This window comes from Myripristis murdjan, chromosome 16, assembly GCF_902150065.1.
Source record: "Myripristis murdjan chromosome 16, fMyrMur1.1, whole genome shotgun sequence".
Lineage (NCBI taxonomy): Eukaryota > Metazoa > Chordata > Actinopteri > Holocentriformes > Holocentridae > Myripristis > Myripristis murdjan.
Window position 1 is genome coordinate 31,536,581 of NC_043995.1, and position 22,548 is coordinate 31,559,128.

Below are 22,548 nucleotides of genomic sequence, written 5' to 3' on the forward strand. Positions count from 1 at the left end.
ATTTAGATAAATTGCAGTTTTTAGGACTTGTGGACGATCTAGATACTAATGCTGTTTGTACATGCCTGTGTGTGTGTGTGTGTGTGTGTGAGATGGAAGGTTAACACACACACACACACACACAAATAGGTTAGGCGTTATTTTGCTTTTTTAGTTATTTTAGTTTTCTTCCTTTATTTTAAACGCTCGTGTTCATTTTAGGTATTTTATTTGTGCAAGAACACACTCTTAGACAAGCTCACGACAAGCTTATCTGTCTGTCTCGTGTGTGTGTGTGTGTGTGTGTGTGTGTGTGTGTGTGTGTGTGTGTGTGTGTGCGCCGGGCCTGGGAGGGGAACACACTCATGGCTTCCTCTTCATCACTAATCACTCTCATCTGCTGATCTTCTTGATCTCTGCACCGCTGTCTGATACCCAAATGACTGCTGCACCCCCCTGGGACGCATGAGTGTGTGTGTGTGTGTGTGAGAGAGAGAGTTTCTGTGTGTGTGAGTGTGTGTGTGTGTGTGAGAGAGAGAGAGTGTGGTTTCGCGGAATCAAGCGGGACAGTAGGGGACTGGAGTTGGAGGGCATAGTTTGTGGTCAGAGTTGATGGTAAAGCCTGTCTTTGTGTGTATCTGTGTGTGTGCATGTGTGCGTGTGTGTGTGCGTGTGTGTGTGTGTGTGCATGTGTGTGTGTGAGAGGGGTTTCGCGGAATCCGGTGCGAATCAGCCGGCCGGTAAAGTTGTTGTGTATTTTGGAACAAACAGAGTGCAGTTGGTATGGAGACACAAACAAACTGTTAAACTGCAGCACATCAACCTGCACTGTACACACACACACACACACACACACACACACACACACACACACACACACACACACACACACACACACACACGCGGTGCTATATATTTTTTACTGTGCTGGTTCATAATGAAAACCTCTCTGATACATAAAGTGCCGACACAGCAGAGGAAAAACAAAAACAGCCTTTAATGAACTCCCGTCGCTGTTGATTTCCTGGAAAGGCCCGGAGCCCGAGCCGCGAGCTCACGCCGCCACGGCAACAATAAACAACCAATAAAAGACGAGCGCGGCGCCCGGGCCGGGCACACCTGCCGGAGGAGTTACATAATCTGAGCTGGACGAGGCTCGGGGGATTAGAGGCCGTCTGTGAGTAACGCTGACTCGTCAGGATCCTGGAGGAAGCGGGTGAACCGCAGCGGCTTCTCAGCCACGACCAGCGGCGCCCGTCGGCCGCGGTTTGGAACCACAACGTTCAAATTTGGCTCGGGTTCATTTCCTAGGATGGCGAAGGAAAACATTCCATTGCTGTCCTGGAAAAAAAAACGACGTCCCGTTGGCACTTACCTGTCCAACAGGACGAGCTTTGTCCGCTCGGCGTTTCTCCTTGAGATTTTTCGCAGCTTCCTATTGGATGTGGTGCGGTCGATCTGGCACCGTGCTGCGCTGTGATTGGCTGGAAGTTACACACACACACACACAAGGCACAAAGGCCGACGCCCAGAAGAGTCCCGTGTTCAGAAACAAGAAAGAAAACAAGAAAATACACACACACACACACACTAACACACACTGCTGGTGGCTCACCAGTCAGGATGGGGAGGATTAGTTTTGCATGAGCCTATACATTCATTCATTTTTTAAAATTTATTTATTTATTTATAAGGAAAAATCCTCCTCACTCTGCCTTTAGCGAGTACACACGACATTCAAAACGACTGGATTATTGCCTTGCAGCAGGGGCGGATCTAGACAAATATTCATGGGGTGGCATGGAGACTTTAACGGGTGGCAGAAATATTTATGCTGATTTAATACCAAACGATCACATATATCAGTATTTGCTTGGAAAACCCCCAAATGAGGATATTTTATCTCAAAAACATTCTATTATTGTGGTACATGAGTAAAGCATTGAATAGAAAACCAAGAGGTGGCATTAGAAATATTTATTTATTTATCTATCTATCTATCAACCCTTAAATAGTGGGAGTGTCATCTTTTGCTGCATTTACTTGCACTCGGACATTTGAGTCTCGCAACAGCGAGTTTCCGAACAGCCAAATTATTTATTTTAAAAAATAAATCAATAAACTGTCTGAAATTGGGGTGGCAACTAGGGTGGCAAGGCATTTTTCTAGGGGGGCAGCTGCCGCCCCCTAGAACCGCCTATGCCTTGCAGTGATTAGGGCTGAAGTCTGAGTGTGCAGGTAAGCATTATTATTATTATTATTTTTCTCCCGATTAATCTATCAACTATTTTTACGATAAGTCGATTAGTCAAACGATTGATTTTTCAAGGAATCTAGCAATTTTTCTTTCTGTTATGTTCGACATATCAACATGCATTGTTAAGTTTGGTGTCTCGAAGCAGCGGGGTCAAAGTGACCTCGTGTTGCTTTAACTCAGTCTTGCTGCCGTGTTGCTGTAAATTCACGTTAGTTGGTAATCGGTTAGTCAGACTTAGGACTGTGCAGCTTTTTGCTTCCTGTCGTCCTCCAGCAGCCACTTGGCTTCTCTTTAAAAAATCTCCACACTTTGGACGTCTCTGACCATCTTTTTTCTGCCTTCTGCTCCGTCTGACACGCTCGGACCAGGAGCCTCTGCCATTTTTTTCCATGTAATCGATTAAGTTGATTAATCGGGACAGCTCTAATGCCGTTACCTGAGCCTGAGAGCGCCTCAGTCCTCTGACAGGAAGCAGGTGTGTGTGTTTCCTAGAACAGCGACGCCGTTTCTGACTGACTGACATTCATCCTCCCTACTTTTTCCTGACTTTTAGCCTCTAAGCTTCACCAGGCAGCCAGAATGTAAAATCATCCGTCGCTGTGCTAGGAAATGAAGTGATGCTCATATTCAGCCGGTGCTTCATGTGTTCTGAACACCACAGAAGAAGAGACAGACCGCAGGCGAGTCCATCATGTCGGAGAAAATCACAGCGAGTCCAGTCAACAAGCTGCTGCCGAGTCATGTGACCTTTGTTTACCAGCCTGTGATTGGTCGGTTTGAAGGTAAATGAGCCAAATCCGGGTTTTCTGCTCCGGTTCAGACAAAAGAGCCGCGGCGAGGCGACGTCATCGAGGCGACGACGTCATCGAGGTGACATCATCGCGCCGCCGCCGACCTCCTGTCCTGCCAACGATTTGAGCCGCTCGCCGCGTCCTACTGTACGCTGGGAAATCCCATAAAACCCTGTGTGTGTGTCAGCCAGACGAGCGAGGTGAGCCAGACTCTCTTCATCACCGAGTCTCGGGGCTGCAGTGTGTGTATCTGTACACACACACACACACACACACACACACACACAGAAACAAACACACATCTCCAGCACCCCACACCGAGCCCAGGGTTTGACTCAGCATCGTAAACCAGCCGTCCCATCATGCTTGGCGGCGGCAGCAGCCGTGAGGAAGCCTGACGTGATGACATGATGTGTGACATCTCACACACACACACACACACACACACACACTTTAAATTACAGGACTGGCAGTGTAACAGCAGACGAATGTATGAGAAGACAGGCAGGATTCCAGGATGCCTTAGACACTTAGACACACACACACACACACACACACACACACACACACACACTCACACCCCTGCAGGGGGCAATGGATGATGTCTCTAATTACACACACACACACACACACACACACACACACACTAAATCGCACTTTTACACTGGCATGTTCAATTCCACGAAACCAGACTCGCTACATACTGACACAAACACACACTTTTACATACTTAAACACACACACACACACACACACACACACACACTGGAGCCCCGGGCCTGTCTGACAGGACAGTTTAGCGGTCTCATTAGCAGCAGGATGGAATACCAACAGATAATTAACCAGGAGAGATGAGAGAGAGGGAGGGAGAGTCTGCAGTAAAACACCAGAGAGAGAGAGAGAGAGGGAGAGAGAGAGAGGGGGAGAGAGAGAGAGAGAGAGAGAGAGAGAGAGAGAGAGAGGGAGAGAGAGAGAGAGAGATGATTCATGAGACGGAGGTGATGGAAACTCTCTCTCTCTGTCTGGTTCATTCCCAAAAATCTGTGCAGCCACTTTCACTGATTGAGCTGGGAGCCGGACGCTGAGCTCAGGAGGAGGGAGGCCGTCAGCTGACCCGACCTCCACGGCCCCCATGAATCACTTAGTGTGAAAAAAGAAGCCAAAAAACACCAAAGTATTCATTTTATAAAGACATGAACCGAGAGAAGCAGGACAGTCTCAGTGAGTCAGACAGCGGCTGGTATTTTCACTTGATCAACCAATCAAACGACGTCAAACAAGCAGCAGTGATTTATTATTGATTTATCAGACGATCATTTCTGATCACATTGTGCTGTTTTGTGTCTCCACATTCAAGAACCACAGCATTAACACTTAAGATGAAAACGCTCAAATTTTATTTTATCTCAAACACCCGGTGGAGATGAAAAAACAAAGTCAAGGTGGTCACGAGATGCAGAGAGGGATTAAAAAAACAAACAAACAAACAAACAAAAAAACAACAGGATTTAATGATCACAGTAGGCAGCAAAATAATCTGAGCCGTGCAGGCCTCAGCTGTCGTTTGAACCTCATTTGATTCTTTTCTGTTCTGCAGTCTGACATGAGACCTCTTTCTGCTTTCACACCCCCACAAACCTGCATGCTGTCTCATTATGTTCAGCTCCAGCTCCTCAAATGAAGCAAAACCAGATGTTAAATTAGCCTTGGCAACAGACAAGCGGGCTAAATGCGAGCAGCTCTATCGCGGGAAAAGAGGAGCAGAAGAAGGAGAAAAAAAAAAAGAAAAAAAAAGAGAGACTAAAATTTGTAAACTGTTTAGAAGGGACGGGGCGAAATCGACACCTGCCATTGGAACCACATGCAGCGCCTCGTAAAAAGCCGCTTCGCTCGTTATCAGAACGGAGCTAACGAGGTCGACCTGTGGAAACACACACTGGCTCTAAAGGAATGAAGAGAAGAAGAAGTCGATCACGTTCATCCAACAGGCTTTTCTGAGAGACTTTAGCCGCTGAACAGAAGCGGAGTGACGAGGTTTTCCTGTGACGCTGATTCAGGCTCGGCTGCCTCCCGCGTCGCCGCCTCGCTGATCACCAAACATTTGCTTTTCTCCGGTGAAGCCCGACCAGACGACGAGTGAGCGCCGGCACCACGCGGTCTCCTGAGCTTTGTTTAAGAGAAATTTCACCCATGACGGATTATATTTGCATCAGAGCCATGAAGCGTGCACATGCACGAGCGTGTACGTTTGCACGGACACGCTTATGAATACACGCTTCACGAGCGAGCGTGAGAGGATTTTGCAGAAGCTGACTCAGCAGCAAAATTTTAGCAAAAATCCGTGTGTGTGGCAGGTGCTGAGCAGACGACTGGAGACTCGGCCTGTACAGCTGATATTTAAGTATTTCTCTCCACTGAATCAGAGATGGCTAGTGTTTTTGGAATATTAGTTTACCAGGAAGGCTTGAGAGTGAAATTTTCTTCATCAGGAATCGATGCAGGATTTCATATGAATATAATCCATCACGGCTGAAGTGTCTCTTTAACCCCCCCGGACACACCGAGCTGACCTGAGGGACAAAATGTCAACACAGGAGGACGGTCAAAATCTTACCAAGATTATTTGTCTTATTTCAAGTCCAAAATGTCTTATTTCTGGTCAAAATATCTCATTACACTTAAAATAAGACATGATCACCTCAGAAGTAAATTGTTTTTAGACAACTGTCTCTTGTTTGAAGTGAAAATTCACTTGAAACAAGTGAAAATTTGCTTGTTTCATTGGCAAAATTTGTTTCTTGTTTCTAGCTAAGTTTCACTTATTTCAAGTGAATTTTCACTTTTTCCACTGGCAAATTTTGCCAATGAAACAAGCAAATTTTCACTTGTTTCAAGACAATTTACTTCTGAGGTGATCATGTCTTATTTTAATTGTAATGAGATATTTTGACTAGAAATAAGGCATTTTTGACTTGAAATAAGACAAATAATCTTGGTAAGATTTTGCGTTTTTGCGGTGAAGATAAAGAAACACACTGATGATTTTCACTCTGATGCTCTGAATCTGTTTGGTTCCACCAATCAGAAGCTGCGGCTGCGGCTGCTCTGCTCGCAGCCTGAAGGAAGAAGCGAGCTCCGTCTGGTTCGTTAGACCGCTAGCTAGTTTAAGGTGTGATGGCAGAGCCAATCAGGAAACACGCCGCACGATCTCAACGAGACGTGACGGCCGCCTGTCAGCTCGGTGTGTCGAGGGCCTCGAACGTCTACCGAGCCAGAAAAATCCACCGTAAAAAAAACATCTACAACTGAAAAAAGAAAGGAAAAGGAAAAAAAAAAAGAAATCAGCCCCCGGTTTTTGCAGATGAAGGTTTTTTCCAGGCTGACGGTGATGTAAACTCAGAGCGATGTCACCAAAGTCCAGACGATCTCACAGCCATGACGATGACGACGACGATGATGATGATGAAGACGCGAACGTGGCAACTAAGGCAACTTGAGCAGGACAGGGTTACCCCCCCCCCTCCCCCGCTAAAAACAACACATACCTCCCTCCCTCCCTCTCTCTGTCCCTCCCTCTCTCTCTCCCCCCCTGTGAACAGGACTGTCTCTGTCTGGGAGGAGAGGAGGAGCACAGGAGGATGGATGGCAGGATGTTAGAGGAGAAACCTCTTCGCTCCTCCTCCTGTGCACATCAGCGTCTTTTCAGGGTGGAGGAGAGGAAGAGGAAGAGGAGGAGGAGATGAAGGTCCCGGCACCTCCTCAGCCCAATACAAACAGCTGTCTTTTTTTCCTGGAGGCAGAGGAGGAGGAGGAGGAGCGGAAGAAGTGAAGGAGTGGATGGATGGCAGGATGGAAAAGGAGGTGCGTTCAGCTCCTCCTCCTCCTCCTCCTCCTCTCTTTCACCAGGAACTGATCCCGAGTCCACCCGCCGCCGTTCATCAGTCCCGTCTCGCTCAGAGTCCATGAGCTCCGAGTCCCGGGGTGACGGGCTGCTCCGTCGTCGTGGTGACGGTGGGCGTGGCCTCAGTCGGTGGGGGCGGGGATGACGCAGATGTGCAGGAAGTTGTCGGGGTGGCTGAGGTGCTCGCTCAGCCACTGCAGAGGAGTGTCCAGCAGCGGCTCGATGCCGTGGATCACCACCTGGAGGCGCTTCACCTCGTCTGGAGGAGAGAGAGACACAAAATATGAAAACCATGAAAATTCAACTTTACCAACCTGGATTTCATTTTTTTTTCTTTTTTTTTTTTTCTTTTTTTAATGATGATCTCTCAAATTCAAGTGACCATTTATTTCTTCTTTTTTTTTTTAATGATGATCTCTCAAATTCAAGTGACCATTTATTTATTTATTTATTTATTTTTTAATTTTTATTTATTTTTTTTTTTTTTCCCCTATGTCATGCGTGTTTGTATTTTTTGTTGTGTGTGCTCCCTTTGTTGTGGAACTAATTGCCCCATTGGGGACAAATAAAGATATATATTGATATATTGATATTGATATTGATATTGATTCAACTGTTCAGTCTGGTATGAACAGCTGGACATTCCCCTGAACTTTGGAATAAGTGGCTCTTATTCACACCCATTTTCAAAAACGGATATAAATCTGACGCAAGTATACGACAGTGTAGCAGGGTCGCTGTAAGGGGGGGAAATTACAGAGCCGGGGGGGGGGGGTGGGGGTAATATTCTGAGGAAAACCCTCTGAATTTCTGAGATTAAAGTTGTAAATTTATTTAAAAAAAAAAAAAAAAAAAAAATTGAGAAAACAAACCATTAAAATTCTGTGATTAAAGTCACAAATTGATGACATTTGATTTTGTTGGCAAATGTCCGTGGTACAGGTGGGATTATGAACTCACAGGTGTGTGTCCATGTCGGGCCTTAAAACCCTGTAACGTGGACGTATTCCCTTACCTACGACTTACTTTACTGTACACGGTGTTTGTCACATGAACTGTAAGAACAGATTACAGTAAACATTACCCAACCCTGACAGACACGAGAGAGAGAGAGAGAGAGAGAGAGAGAGAGAGAGAGAGAGAGAGAGAGAGAGAGAGAGAGAGAGAGAGAGAGAGAGAGAGAGAGAGTTAGATGAGGTTAGGAAGAGCGGATGGCCTGCTGGTTACAGAGACCACATCACATACAACAGTCATACCGCTGTGCGTGTGTGTGTGTGTGCGCATGCGTGTGTGTGTGTGTGTGTGTGCATGTGTGTGAGAGTGAACACCTCCTGCTCTACATTCTTTGCAAGCGCACATGAAGAAAGTTGATTCCTGTTGCAGGAAATCCGTAAACAGCCGAGCTTCCATGCGACACCGACTCATCAAATACGTCATAATTATTTTCTGTGAAAAACGTAAACGCCACCTGTAATGTCCCGTCATACGTTAGATTAGATTAGATTAGATTAGATTAGATTAGATTCAATGTTCAGGTTCAAGTAAATCATGTAAATTCTGTTGATCGTCCGTGAAGCTGATCTCATTGATTCTACTTGAGTCTGACTGTTTTGCCGACGAGCTCAAACTTCACGGAGAGAGAGCGAGAGAGCGAGCGAGAGACAGAAAGTCTGTGTGTGTGTGTCCATGAATGTGTGTACACCAGTGTCTTTGTGTGTGTGTGTGCGTGTGTGTGTGTGTGTGTTCGGCCCGAATCTGAAGAAGAGTGAAATGGCAGTTGATTGTTTTTTTATTCATCGTTGAGGTGGCTCGAATTTTTCAACTCTCAGTCTTACAGTTGGTAGTTTCAGACCCGTGTGTGTGTGTGTGTGTGTGTGTGTGTGTGTATGTGTGTGTGTGTATGCGTGACTACGATGGCCTGCTAAAATTGACCACGCCCACTGCCAAGAGGCCGCGACCACAGAGCATCCGTTGAAGAGATATCTTTCTCTTTACCTCTCTCTCACACTCACACACACACACCCGCACACACACACACACACACACACACACACACACACACACACACACACACGCACACACAGGTTATTACACTTCTACACTCTTTTCTCACTCATAATCAAATCATTTGCATTTTAATTTGAATTGATCTGTTTCCTGCTTGCAGTTTAGCTTAAATTCTGCAGAAATGTGTTTTATTATTTATGCAGTTTCTGTTTGAGTGTCGCAGCATTAAAAAAAAAAAAAAGAAAGAAAGAAAAAGAAAAAGAAAAGAAAAAGAATCTGTAGTCACAAAATCAGAACAGGCCCAGATTTCTCAAAAACTTTTAGAACATTTTTTTTAAAGTGAAAAATCTAAAAATGTGAGGCAGTTCCACTTGTTTCCAGATTATTTAAATACGTATCTATCATATATAGATAATATAATATATAGTATTCTGTCATATTTCATCGTTTCATCTCTTGAATCTGGTCAATCTGCGGTGGAGGAAAGTGGAAATCATCCCTTCACAGGCAAATTTTTAGATTGGGTTAAAGCTTCACTGTGAGAACAGTCTGAATTAACAGATTTAATCTCTTTTTAAAAATAAGTATTACCGTGGGAGGCGAGAAATGTGCTGGCAGGCTGTTTTCTAACCGCTGATGTGAGCTGACTGATTCTGAGAGTTTTTTTTCTTATTTCACTTTCAGTGGTCAACAGATGAAAAATCAAAATAAGCTGCTTTTTGTTTTTTCTGGAGTTTATGTCACATTCTTTGTCTTTGCTCTGGTGACAAACATTACACTTGTTATTTTTTATTTTTTTTTCTATTTTGGAACTATTTTCCTGGGGTGTTTCAGTCTGAGTTTTGGTTAATAATAACAGCTGACACACACTCAAAATAAAAACTGGTGACAAAGAAAGTGATGTGTTACATGGAGACAAAGATGCAGAGAGATAGCGTGCGTCTGGCACCGTCAGCCGTCACTCTCTCTTCTTCTCACACACACACACACACACACACACACTGTTGTCCTGGTTCAGCCGGTGGGTACGTGACATTTAGCTCCACGTAATATCAGAAGGACGGTTGAAGAGAGCGTAACGGCTGCTTGTTGTCTGGTTTGAGCTGCGGCTCCACCCTGCAGCTGCTCTCTGCCTCAAAACACCAACACACACACCGTGAGCACCAACCCGCTGCTCATCACAGGGGGTTTTCTGTTAAATCCCGGCAGGTAGAGGCCGCGCTCGGCATGACATGAGCGGGAAGCGAGGGTGGACTCCCTCCCGCCGGTGACTGGCAGAATCAAAAAATGAAGCAAACGCTGACGTGGACTGACCAGATAAACCAGGGCAGCAGGTCGAGGGGCCACGGGAATCACACACGCTAAAGTTTAACCGGCTCCGTGTTGTTGCTTTTTGTCTGCTAAGGGCAGGTAAAGGCCACACGAGGTGAAGGGGAGGGGGCGTCACTTAAGTTCATTTCAGTTCCTGGTAAACCTACATGGGAAATTTGGCTTAAAGAAAAAGAAACAGACAGAATCAGACAAGCAGCTCTGAGACGGCAACTCAAATTCTAATAGCAATTTAATTAAAAAAAAAAAAAAAAAAAAAAAAAAAGATATCAAATCAGAATCAGCCGTAAAAATACAGAAAAATCAAAAATCTAAAACAAGACAAAACACACAAATGGCCTAAAAGACAGCAACAACAACTGCATGGCTAAAGTGCAGGTGCAGGATGAGGCCGTGCGCCGTAAAAACAGTAAAAACAGTAAAAATACAACGTGTGAAGCTGCGGCGCCTTGCAGGGTGTGTTGCTTTCTGCTGTTGACTGGTGGGGTCAAAATGAACTTTAAGGTTAATTTAAAATCACTGAGGGCAGGTCCAGGACGTGGAGGGTGTGTGTGTGCGTGTGTGTGTGTGTGTGTGTGTGTGTGTGAGATGGACTGCTTTCGAAACTGATTCTCGTTTCCCCGGGGCTCTGAGCGCAGACCACGCGGCACAGAGGAGAGAAAAAACTGTATTTTTTTCCCACCAGCTGGACTGTTTTTCACGAGGGCTAATGCCAAGGAGGTGTCTATTTATTTATTTTTTAAGAAAATCATCCCACTACAACAGCGTTTTATCAGCAAAACTATTTTTTTTATTTAATCATTAGAGCTGTGGGCTGGGAAAACAGGACAGGAGAAAGTATATTTTGTCCTGTCTGTCATTTCTCAAAGGTTTTTTTGGGTGTGTGAAATACTAAATAGTTTACACTTAATAGTTGGAGGGTTTTGTTAGGAAGCTGTTACCTCTTCATTGCCTGGTGGATTAAAACAAAAGAAAGAAAGAAAGCCAAAAAAAAAAAATAATAATAATAATTCACCTGTTAGCCTGATTTTTTTTTTTTTTTTACTTTTAAGAAAACTGGTTGCCAAAAGCCTCAGCCTGCACTTTATGTCAACTTTTACTTTTCAACTTTCTACACCAAACACAGTGAAAACAGTTTGGGTGTGAGTGTGTGTGTGTGTGTGTGTGTGAGTCTCTGTGCTCCTCAAACAGAGACACACACACACTCAAACTGCTCAAAATACTCATTAGTCGACCACAGTGAAACCGAGCGGCACGCTGAGCTCAAAGTGTGAAAATTAACCAGCTGAAATTCAAAATGTCACTGCGCCCTTTGACTGTTTCCTTTGTCACACAGAAGCCGCGCCGAGGCCGGATTTTAACACTCATACAAAAACAGCATTTATTGTTTATTTACTTACTTCTGTGATTATTGTTCATCTGACAGATTATGATTTATGGTTAGCTGCTGAGAGTTTCTGGTCATCCGGGTCATGGCATATTTTCGTTTTCTGCGTAAGCCGCTTTGCTCCTCGTCCGAGAAGCGTCCTCAGTTTTAATGAGACGGGGAGTTTCCCGCCGTTTAAACCTTACAAGACGATTTCTTCATCGTATTGGCAAGGGCACGCTTTACTGTCAGTTTTATTTTTTTTTAATTTAATTTGATTTATTAATGACTTTAATGCGTGGACGACACGCTGTTAAAGTGTCTGGGAAACGGCTACGTAAATATAAAATCAGTTTACCGGTGAACTCTGTTGTGTTTGAGTAAATGAGAGAGTGAAAGTAAGAGGTGTGACCCCACTGATAGGAGCAACACCAATACTGAAAACACACTTTCTCTGGTTCTCTCTCTCCTTCTCACACACACACACACACACACACCCACACACCCACACACACTCAGTCCATCACTGGGAGGTACAGATCTCACCCCTCTACAACCTTTAGCCCTGCTGTTGCCTGGCAACAGGCGGGCAGATGTGGGCGGAGCAGGAGCGCAAAAGTGTATTCTCACACACACTCTCACTATGAGAAACGGGGGAACTTCACCGTGGGCCACACCCCTCATCTCTCCCTCTCTCTCCCTCTCTCTCTCTCTCTCTCTCTCTCTCACACACACACACATACATACACACACACCACAGTAAAATAAAAAAATAGTATCACATTATCACCCACCCACATCTAATTGCTCACACACACCTTTACTGTAATTGTGCACGCTCGCACACACACACACACACACACACACACACACACACGCACACACCACACTAAAAAAAAAAAAAAAAATAGTATCACATTATCACCCACCCACATCTAATCGCTAAGACAAAACCTTTCCTGTAATTGTGCACGCACGCGCACACACACACACACACACACAAAATGCCAAGGTCGAGAAAGAGAGCGAGTGAGTGAGCAAGAGAGAGAGAGAGAGATGTTTAAATTCCCATTTTCCCACCGACATTAAAATAGACACACACCACTCATGGTGCTTTCAGGCGTTCTGGATAAAAAATAAAAAAATCTCCGTCAGACGTGTTGTGCAGAGGACAATGGAGAGGAATGCAGAGATTTACAGTGGTGTTTTCCCAGCCTGACTAACGCCGGGCTCTGACTCATCTCCCAGTCACACTGTTGACCATTAACAGGCGCACGGGGCGTTTGAGGCCAGCCTGGAGCACGTTAACACACACGCCGAAACCGTGAAGTCCGGGAATCATCAGCCTGAAGAGGTACTGCGACAACGTTTCGGTACAGAATGACGCCGTGTCTCTGATATTACTGGGTTTTATTATGAGTTTTGTCGTCTTGTTTTTGGTGTTACTGATCTGCTGTTTGGATTTTTTTGCTCGTGAGAGTGAAGTGAATTCAGGTTTTTCTTAGTAATCACAATCCAATTACATTATTACTGCCAGAAAAAAAACAAAAAAACAAAAACAAAATCAGTTTTTGCAGTGGTGCAGCTAGATTATTGAAGGTGACTGCGATTACTCTGTGCCTCACCTCAAATTGATGAATTAGATGTCTCCCTCTGACACTGTCATGCTTGCTATATGTTGTAATTATTTGCACAGATAAAATTAATATTGTCCGTTCCAGTTGAGCCTGCAGTGCACTGCAAAAACGCAAAATCTTACCAAAATTATTTGTCTTATTTCAAGTCAAAAATGTCTTATTTCAAAATATCAAAAATATCTCATGTCAAAATATCTCATTACACTTAAAATAAGACATGATCACCTCAGAAGTAAATTGTTTTTAGACAATTAGAAAATTAGCTTGTTTCATTGGCAAAATTTGCCAGTGGAAAAAGTGAAAATTCACTTGAAATAAGTGAAAATTAGCTAGAAACAAGAAACAAATTTTGCCAATGAAACAAGCAATTTTTCACTTGTTTCAAGCAAATCACTTGAAACAAGAGACAATTGTCTAAAAGTTACTTCTGAGGTGATCATGTCTTATTTTAAGTGTAATGAGATATTTTGACTAGGAATAAGACATTTTTGACTTGAAATAAGACAAATAATCTTGGTAAGATTTTGAGTTTTTGCAGTGTGGGCAGCGATCCAGTTCTGTGTGATTTGTCTTGCTCAAGGGAATCTATTTCAGTCTTCACGTGCAAAGAAAAACAAGTGAAATAAAACTTGGAGAGTCACGGAGTCATCGATGAGGTAATCGACCATGCTATAACTATAATTACACAGTTCCTGTAGAGACTCTTAAGTGTGGTCGATGTAAAACACGTCACTAGAAGTCAAGCACAGGAATGTCACCACAGACAGCGGCTCTGTAATGTCACAATAATGTCAAAGGCAGAGTTTTTTTCCTCCAGTCTTCATTAGGTGAAGTCGTATTGTAATCTTCGTGCAGTGCTTTTCTATCCACCAACCACTCAAAGCACTTTATAATGCCTGCCTCACATTCACCCATTCACACACACACATTCATACACACAATTTCATACACTGTTACTGGAGGCCGCCGTGCAGGGAGTCAGCCTGCTCATCACGAGGGTTGGGGGTTCAGTGTCTTGCTCCACGACAACTTCAGATGTTGTAGTATTGCATTATTTGGGTTAAGAGTGAACTATATATGTGCATGTGGGTGTACTTGGCGAAATATTTTGATTGTCCTGCAGGTGAAATTTGATTTGGAGACGAGAGTTTGCAATGAAAACAAACCATGTAAGAGCAGCCAGCGAGACTGATAAAGTTTCTGTTGATCAATATTCTTCCAACCCTCCACTTTCATATTATTAACAACAAGCTGCAGTAAGAAAACTGTGGCAAACGTTTGTGTAAATAAAACTGGACTATTTTCACCACACACACACACACACACACACACACACACACACTCCGACCCTGTGGTTGTGTGGTGTACGACTGCCGGCCAAGACGGCATGTTTTGTCAGCCGAGTGAAGCCAACCTCTATTTAGTAAGACCGCAAGGACACACACACACACACACACACACACACACACACACAGAGCGAGGACAGCCAGCAGCCACACACTGACCGACTGACAGAACTGCTGACTGTATGGTTGGTTAGTTGGCCAACCAACCAGCTGATTGACTGACTAATAATAAACTGATTAATTGGCTTGTTAACCAATTAGCAGGCTCCCTGCTTCCTTGGCTGACGAGCTGTCTGACTGAGTAACGAGGCCATTTCCACCCCAAGACCCCGATTTACTAACAGATCTGCTGATTGGCCAACGGGATTACAACAGGATGGACTAAAAGCCCTGACTTTGAAAATGTGTTATCACCCTCTGAGTGTTTTAGTAAATCTAAGCCAGGAAAATGTAAAAACCAGGGTTTTCAGGCCGTTTTCCCAAAAGCCAACTGTCCGCTCTGAAATACTCCAGAAACATTGAAGTCAGGCAGACACACGTGGCCCATGCATGCTCAATACTAGACTACAGCCTAGATCACATGACACAATGACCACATTTCCTGTTCATACTACAGCGTCACACCAGCTTTTTCAAATTTACACAGCTTGGAGAGCCATTTCACCAAGCCCCGCTTCACCACAGATGAAATAAAACAGTTTAGAGTGGACTGTGGGTCAAAATGGAGAAAAAAAAAATTCATTCATTCATCTTCTAAACCGCTTATCCTCACTAGGGTCATGGGGGGGTGCTGGAGCCTATCCCAGCGCTCATAGGGCGAAGGCAAGGAAACACCCTGGACAGGTCGCCAGTCCATCGCAGAGCAGACAGACAAACACTGACATTCACACACACAATCACACCTAGGGGCAATTTAGCTTCTCCAATTCACCTGACCTGCATGTCTTTGGACGGTGGGAGGAAACCGGAGTGCCCGGAGGAAACCCACGCAGACACAGGGAGAACTCCACACAGAAAGGACCTTGGGTGGGAATCGAACCCAGGACCTTCTCACTGTGAGGCGACAGTGCTAACCACTGCACCACCATGCCGCCCGAAAAAAAAAAATGTATTTTCATATTTATGTGCCTCAGTGTGGACACAGGCCTGACTGAGTAGCTGGTCAACTTACTGACAATCTCAAAGCCCCAGATTAAAGATTTATATATTTAACTGTAGCCTCATAATTTCACTGATACATTATATTTCTAGTAGTATTACTTAAACTACAAGACAATAGCACTGGCATTATTCATCCTAATAAGTGGCACCGGGTTGTGGCGGAGTTCTTCACTTTTTCCAAACTTTCTCATTAGGGTTAGGGGTTAGGGGTTAGGGGTTAGTGCTGGACTTATTTTTTACTCACTGAAGAGCAGCCATAAACATTCACAGACTTTCAACACAAATTTTCACAGGCCTCTCCACGGGTGACCTGCTCTCTAACTGTATTCATTCACAAAAAAAAAAAAAAAAAAAAAAGAAAAGCCTTAGCTGGCCAAGACTCTACCGACAGCAGAGCCGAGTCATCGAGCAAGCTTTTCAGTCTTTCTGAATTCCCCCGCCTGCCACGCCGTCTCGTACGCCCTTGCAGATGAACCGTAACCCACTATTCTTTGTATCAAAACAGCCACTGAAACTTACACTTCCCCCTCAGCTCTGTGAAGTGAGCCGGCCCGGCTGATGAGCTCAAGCTGTATTGGCCATCGATGCTGCCGGCGCAGGGAGGCCTGCCAGAAGTGAGTGGGCTGCACCACAGATGTGACTGAAACAGAGGGACGTGGGAGGAGCAGTGGCTGGACGTTACAGGTATCGGTGCGTGGGTTATGTCAGTCATGGTGCGGGGTGAGGCGGTGCGGGGTGAGGAGGAGGAGGAGGAGGGGATTCCTACGATTATTCACATGCAGTAAATGTGGGGATTTTTCTCACAGGGACGGGAAGGGCAGGGCGCTACTCCGATTAAAACTCAACCAAAAGCAGAATTTCTTACAGATCTGTTTACGAGAATCGGCTGATGATGTTAATGGCGTCATATATGGGTAAAAATCGCCCATGGGGTTACATTTTTCCAGAAGATTCGCGCCAAATTCCTGCCAAAATCTTGCTCAACAACACACCTGCCTTGAAGCGTTGAAAAATACCCGCAACAGACGTCAAAGCTGACCGCTGATTGAACATGTTGCTGATGTCGAGTTTTGCCGAGGGAACTGCTGCCTGATGATGATAAAGCACAGGAGGGGCTCATCGTGGACATGATTTGGGAATCCCCCTTTTTTTTTTTTTTTTTTTTTTTTAATTCAAGCCAACATCTGTTTGTTGCAATTGTTTGAGTCTGGAGCTTTTCTGGGTCCCTGAGGGGTCAAAAACGAGCTTCCCTCAGACATAACAGAAGGGGAGACGTTTGAAAAACCTTATTTGATGTCTGGAAGATCACAGAGAAACGGAGCACCCCAGATTTTCCTCTTCATATCTGATAGGGTCCCCGTAAAAGAGAAAATTTCCTCTGAACTCTTGGCTTGAACAATGCTACCAGCACCCCCGCCCCCCTCAACACACGCCCTGGTCTCTCTAATCCAAACACACCACCATAATCCCCGGCTATCACCCGACTCATCTAGCAGCCGAGGAAGAAGTGGAAACCAAACAAACGATGAGAGACAAAAGAGCCACTTTCACCTTGATCAGCCGGGCGGGCTGGCAGACGCTGGCAGGGAGGAGAGAGCAGAAAAGCCGAGATTTAGAGTCAAAGACATGAAAGACGATTACGGCAGACAGAGAAGATGTTGAGGAAAACACCTAAGAGAGAGATAGAGGATCAAAGACGAAGAACGAAGAGCAGGGAATCTTAGATGAGAGAAACTATGGAGACAGAGGGAAGGGGAGCAGCGAACAGACAGGCAGGATCTCTGCATGGAAACAGGAGCTGCGTTTGCATCGAAAAGTCGAGCGAATTTCATGCAAACTTTTGAGATGTTGCAAAAAAAATGAAAAAGAAAGTAAAAGAAATGAGGTGCAAGTGCAACAGCAGAGTTGAAGTGGAAAAGGAAAAGTCATCTTCCTGAAGACAAGTTAGAAAAGCCATCCATGAGAAAATGGAGAGAGCACAGTGTTGGGCAAGATGTTATTGTTCTCTGGTGTCAGCTGAAGGCCATATTTCATGTCGCCTGACACTGAAAACAAAAGAAATGTACTTGGCAATTTTCTAAAGTGCGACCATGACAGGGACTCCAACATGGCTTTGATATTTCTGGGAGGTCGTGGAGGAAAGATATTTCACAGACAGCCTCGCCTACAAACATCACAACACCAGTACTTATCCAAAAAATGTGTTTCTGTTGCAAGCCCACCTCAGGCGGGGATGAAGAAAAAACAACTTTTGAAAAACTCTTGTTGAAATTTGCTGTTTCCATCCAGGCTTCTCTAAGTTTAAACATCGTGGTTTGCATAAAAATACTAAGACGGAAACTGAGCCATCAAGAGAAAAGGGGACAGAGAACCACAACGTGCAGAGTGTCTGTAGGTTTCACAAAGCCAGATCTAAGAGCTCTGACAATCTATTTAATGCTCTCTGGGATGTAATTTTGGACCAATTTCAAATAAAACCTGCCTGTTGCTAAATGGATAAAGCTTAATTAATGTATGAGAGCATAACTGGTCAGAATTAAGAGAAGGACAGCAGAAAAATAGCAGAATTTTTTACCTTGTTGGAAGAAAAACAAGACTAAATACTAAGTGAAAGGACTTGTGGAGATTTCTGCAGGGTTAGACAGACAGACAGACAGGCAGACAGACAGACAGGAGGTTAATGGCGCTGCCTGTGGCTCCTCCATGCAGGTGAGTGAGCTGCGGGTCCTCTGTCTCGACACACCATTGTCTCTTTATCTACTTCCTCTCTCCTCCTCTGTGCGCACTGCCTGTTTAGACTGCCGCTCTCCCTCCTCCCCCTCCTCTCTTTCATTCACCACACACCTCCACTGCAGCTGCAACTGCACGACACACACACACACACACACACTGTCCCGTCTGAAATAAAATGCTGAATGGATGAGGAGTCATATGAATATGAGAAAGAGAGCGGTATGAATACACAACCAAACTGTCACTGTGGTATTAAAATTAAGACTACCAGTGTGTATTTCCAGTGTACTCATATTAACACCTGAAAATTTGTTGTGCATCTGTCTATCTGTAACAGGGCGAGCAGGGCTACCACTAACAATCATTTTCACGGTGGATTAACCTATTTTTTCAAGTCATCAATTAATCACTTTGTCTATGAAGTGTGAAAAATAAAGGCAAAATGTGATGGGAAGTGATCAGAAGCCAAAGTGATGTGTTTGAATTGCTTCTTCAGTCTGACCAGCAGCCAAAAGTCTATCTAAGTGAAGCTGCAATTACACAATGATTGTTTTTGTTTTTTTTTTTTTACTTCACAAATGCCTCCAACAATTAATTTTCTGTCCATTGACGAAATGATTTTATCAACTAATTGTTTCAGCACTTATGTTTAGATTAACACATACTGTATGTCTGCTGTTATACTGTGCTGATGTTGAATATTTTAATTAAAAATCAGATAAAAATGTAAATTCTTTCCTGCTTTTTTTTACTTAACAGATTGGTTTCAAAGTCTTTTCAGTCTTTTCAAGTCGTTTCAAAGCCACAACAGATGGAGAAGCTCTGAACTTTCTGTTTCCTGCTGCACACCGGGCTGCCAGCGGCTCTCAGCGCTGATTTCTTACCCTGAAAGATGCTAAACTGATAAAGTTCACTTACTCTCTCTTTCTCCATCCACCCGTCATCTCCTCTGTTCCTCCCTCCTCTATTCTCACTTGTTGTGACGACGACTGATATTTTCCCTCTGCTGCCCCCCACCCCTCCCTCCCCCGCTGGCTGCTTTATCTGTCACGGTGGATCTCTAACAAGCTGACAAGCCTCCTAATGTCTCTGTAAAGAAAATAAACCCGAGAAGAGAAGAGAAGAGAAGAGAGGAGCTCCTCTTCTCTTTTCTTCTGGCTTCCTCAAGGCAGCAAAGCCCGTGTTTGAAAACCAAAACAAGGCAACTACGATTACACACCTTGTTCCTGGCTGCCTGTAATGCTGCTGATTCTGACTGCACAATCATGGCTGAAATCATGACCGTGATCTTTTTGCGAGAAAATTACTAAAATCAGCTTTGATGACTTGAGGCGAGTTCAATTTACTGAATGTACTGTGATTAATGATACAGACGCTTAACTCACACTGTGTTATATGGGACTGTACATCTAAAGAATGTCGAAATTTAAAGGAAGAGTTCATCCAAAATGTGAAAAAGACATTTTCCCACGTAGCCCTAGTGCAGTCTATCCATGCAAAGGTTTCCCTTCACCTCAACATAATTGGGATTATTCTATTTCACTTCAGATTATCCTATTTTTTGCACTGTATGCTCAAGCAAAATCATTGCCACACGGGTTTGTTATTGCATTGTTTGGTTTGTGTGTGTGTGTGTGTGTACACCTACCATCATGTGGTATAGCCGCAGGGTACATCTCTTTCAGCAGGTCGCCCAGTGTGTGTGCGTGGCCTTCGGATGACACGGGACGAAACAGTTTCTGGATGAACGGCCTGTCGCTCATCGTCTGCAGTGAGAGGAGTCACAGCAAACGCATTACGCAAATGACAGAACATTAAAGAGGCGTCGAGGTGTTGCGCTCTCCTGGCACCAAAACTTAATTTTCAGGATTTCTCAATAGTGCGTTCACTATTTCAAAACTCGTCATCCAAGTCCCTGCACCAACATGTAGCCATGCATGACAGTAAGGTCAAGCCCAAAATGCATCAAAACAACCTAAATTAGTTCAGTCCAGCAAAACAAAAGCACTATTTTTCTTGCCACAGTGACCTAAAAAATACCAATAAGCAACATTACAGTGAATACAACATTTTATGTCAGTTGTAGAGGTTTTTTCTCCTTCGGTCCAGTTCATTCGCAGGTTTTTCTTTAATTTTACTCGCCCTGACCTTCTTCAGTGTCTGGGCTCCATGCTTGTGCTTGTTGCTTGAAATGTAGTCTATAAATGAACATTATTATTATGATTATTATTGTTGTTGTTGGAAGAGAAACATTTTTTGTGAGCGCGAGCCGTCTTTGATCAGCCACTGTGTTTTCTCAGGTCAACGCAGCCTATTTACTTTGCTTTGCTCGTGTGCAGTGAAATAGAACCGCATCGGCCTTCATCATCTCGCCATCTGCCAGATGTTCTCATCAACATCACACCTAACGTCCCGTCCTGCAACACCAGGGGAAAGAATCTCTGTGCAAGCCGAGTCATCTCTGGCAATCTGCTGCTTAAATGTCTTGACACCCAGAAGACATCTGACTCTGTGGTTGGCTTCATTTACATAACTTCGACACTTTGTTTTTAACATTTTTTATAGAACCATTATAAGCGCGTTTTTCCCAGGATTTCGAATATATTATTTGTGATTTAGACTGCACTACACTTGATTTATTTATTTTTTTTTTGGCTCAGGTTTTGAAAATGTTTTAAAAGAAGAGCTTGTGCCCGTGCCTAGGCTGTAGACGCATTAGGGTTTCCTGGTAGTGGAGCCTGAAGGAGAAATGAATTCAAGAATTTTGAAACCTGTGGTCACTGAATGTGTAAAAATGCTAGACAAATGATTCACACTTTGGTCCATATAGAGTGCTGTTGTGCTGACTGTGTCACGAGTTTTGAAGACGTGAACTCCTGTAACCTTTTGTAAAACGCTCTAAAGTGTCCTCCGACAGTGGAAGGTGCGTGGCGTGGAGGTTTAAAGCATTTTCATGTTCTAGACCCTCAGAGTTTGACATTTATGAAGCTGAAAACCTCCATCTGAAGTGATTCCTCCCCATAGACCCTGATATGAAAAGGTATTTTAATATGTATTAACTATTAAAATGGTACAGATGTCTTGAACACTGCCAAGTAGATTTTGGAAGAGGAGGCATATAACATAACGTTAAAATACTCACTCAGACATTTTTTTTTTCATCATTGTAACAATTTCTAGTGAGTTAAATCACAGTGAAATGATTTAGAAAATGATCTGGAAAATGATCAAGGACATCCTAGTGACTCTCTTAGTTGTAATAAATTATATGGTGTTATCTCAAGGAGAAAAATTTAAAGCTGCAAGTATGAGGAGCTCCAAAAACCAGTGAGAAGTAACTTTCGAACATAAATATAACGCAATCTTCCGACATGACATCGGCAAACTGCACACAGAAAGCTCATCGTTACAGCCTCGGCAGGTCTGTGATGTTTTATATCAAAGGAAACCAAAGAGACAAGAGAGAAACCAGCGTCGGTGAGTGTAGATTTCTCACTCTGCGCTGTTTCTTTGATTTGTCACTTCCTGTGGGCAGATTTCCCACCAATGACACTACAATTCAATTTGGGGAAATAGGGACAATTTAAAGCATCCCTGGTCTGCGACGGTAATGCTTTTCTCTGCTGCAGGCCCATTTTGTGATGTGGACTCAAAACGGAGGTGTACTTTTATAAAACATGTCAAGTACAGCTGTAAAATAAAAAAATATATATATACAGAGGATGACAATGCAAATAGTGGGAAAACAACGCATGGTATCTCGACAAGCCGACGCTGTGACCAAACAACGTGCGAACAGGCGTTGTGATGAGCCGAGCCGCGGAGAATGCAAGATTTAGCAATCGCCAACATTTCGACAGATGTTACACAGGCAGCTGACATGTTTTACTGATCAGGACAGATCTGGAAGTTATTAACCTCCGCTCGAGTAGCTGGCAGAGGAGCTGGCTCCCACACAGCCTGAAACTCCTCCAGCTCTCCATGCTCTCCAAGGCTCTCTGCTGTACAGTACAGTCAAATACATCCTAATAACAACACAGT

At 44.0% G+C, this 22,548-nt stretch overlaps 1 protein-coding gene across 1 annotated transcript in view; it reads right to left on the reverse strand.

Annotated features, from left to right (window-relative positions):
* Positions 1-5,924: 5,924 nt before the first annotated feature.
* Positions 5,925-22,548, reverse strand: part of atg5 (ATG5 autophagy related 5 homolog (S. cerevisiae)) — a 34,159-nt gene continuing 17,535 nt past the window's right edge. Inside the window, exons 7-8 of the mRNA XM_030073255.1 lie at positions 20,156-20,273; positions 5,925-7,187 (exon numbers count right to left, since the gene is read on the reverse strand). Of these exons, the coding sequence (XP_029929115.1) occupies positions 7,051-7,187; positions 20,156-20,273 (255 nt within the window). The 3' untranslated portion in view covers positions 5,925-7,050. The remainder of the gene's footprint in view (positions 7,188-20,155; positions 20,274-22,548) is intronic.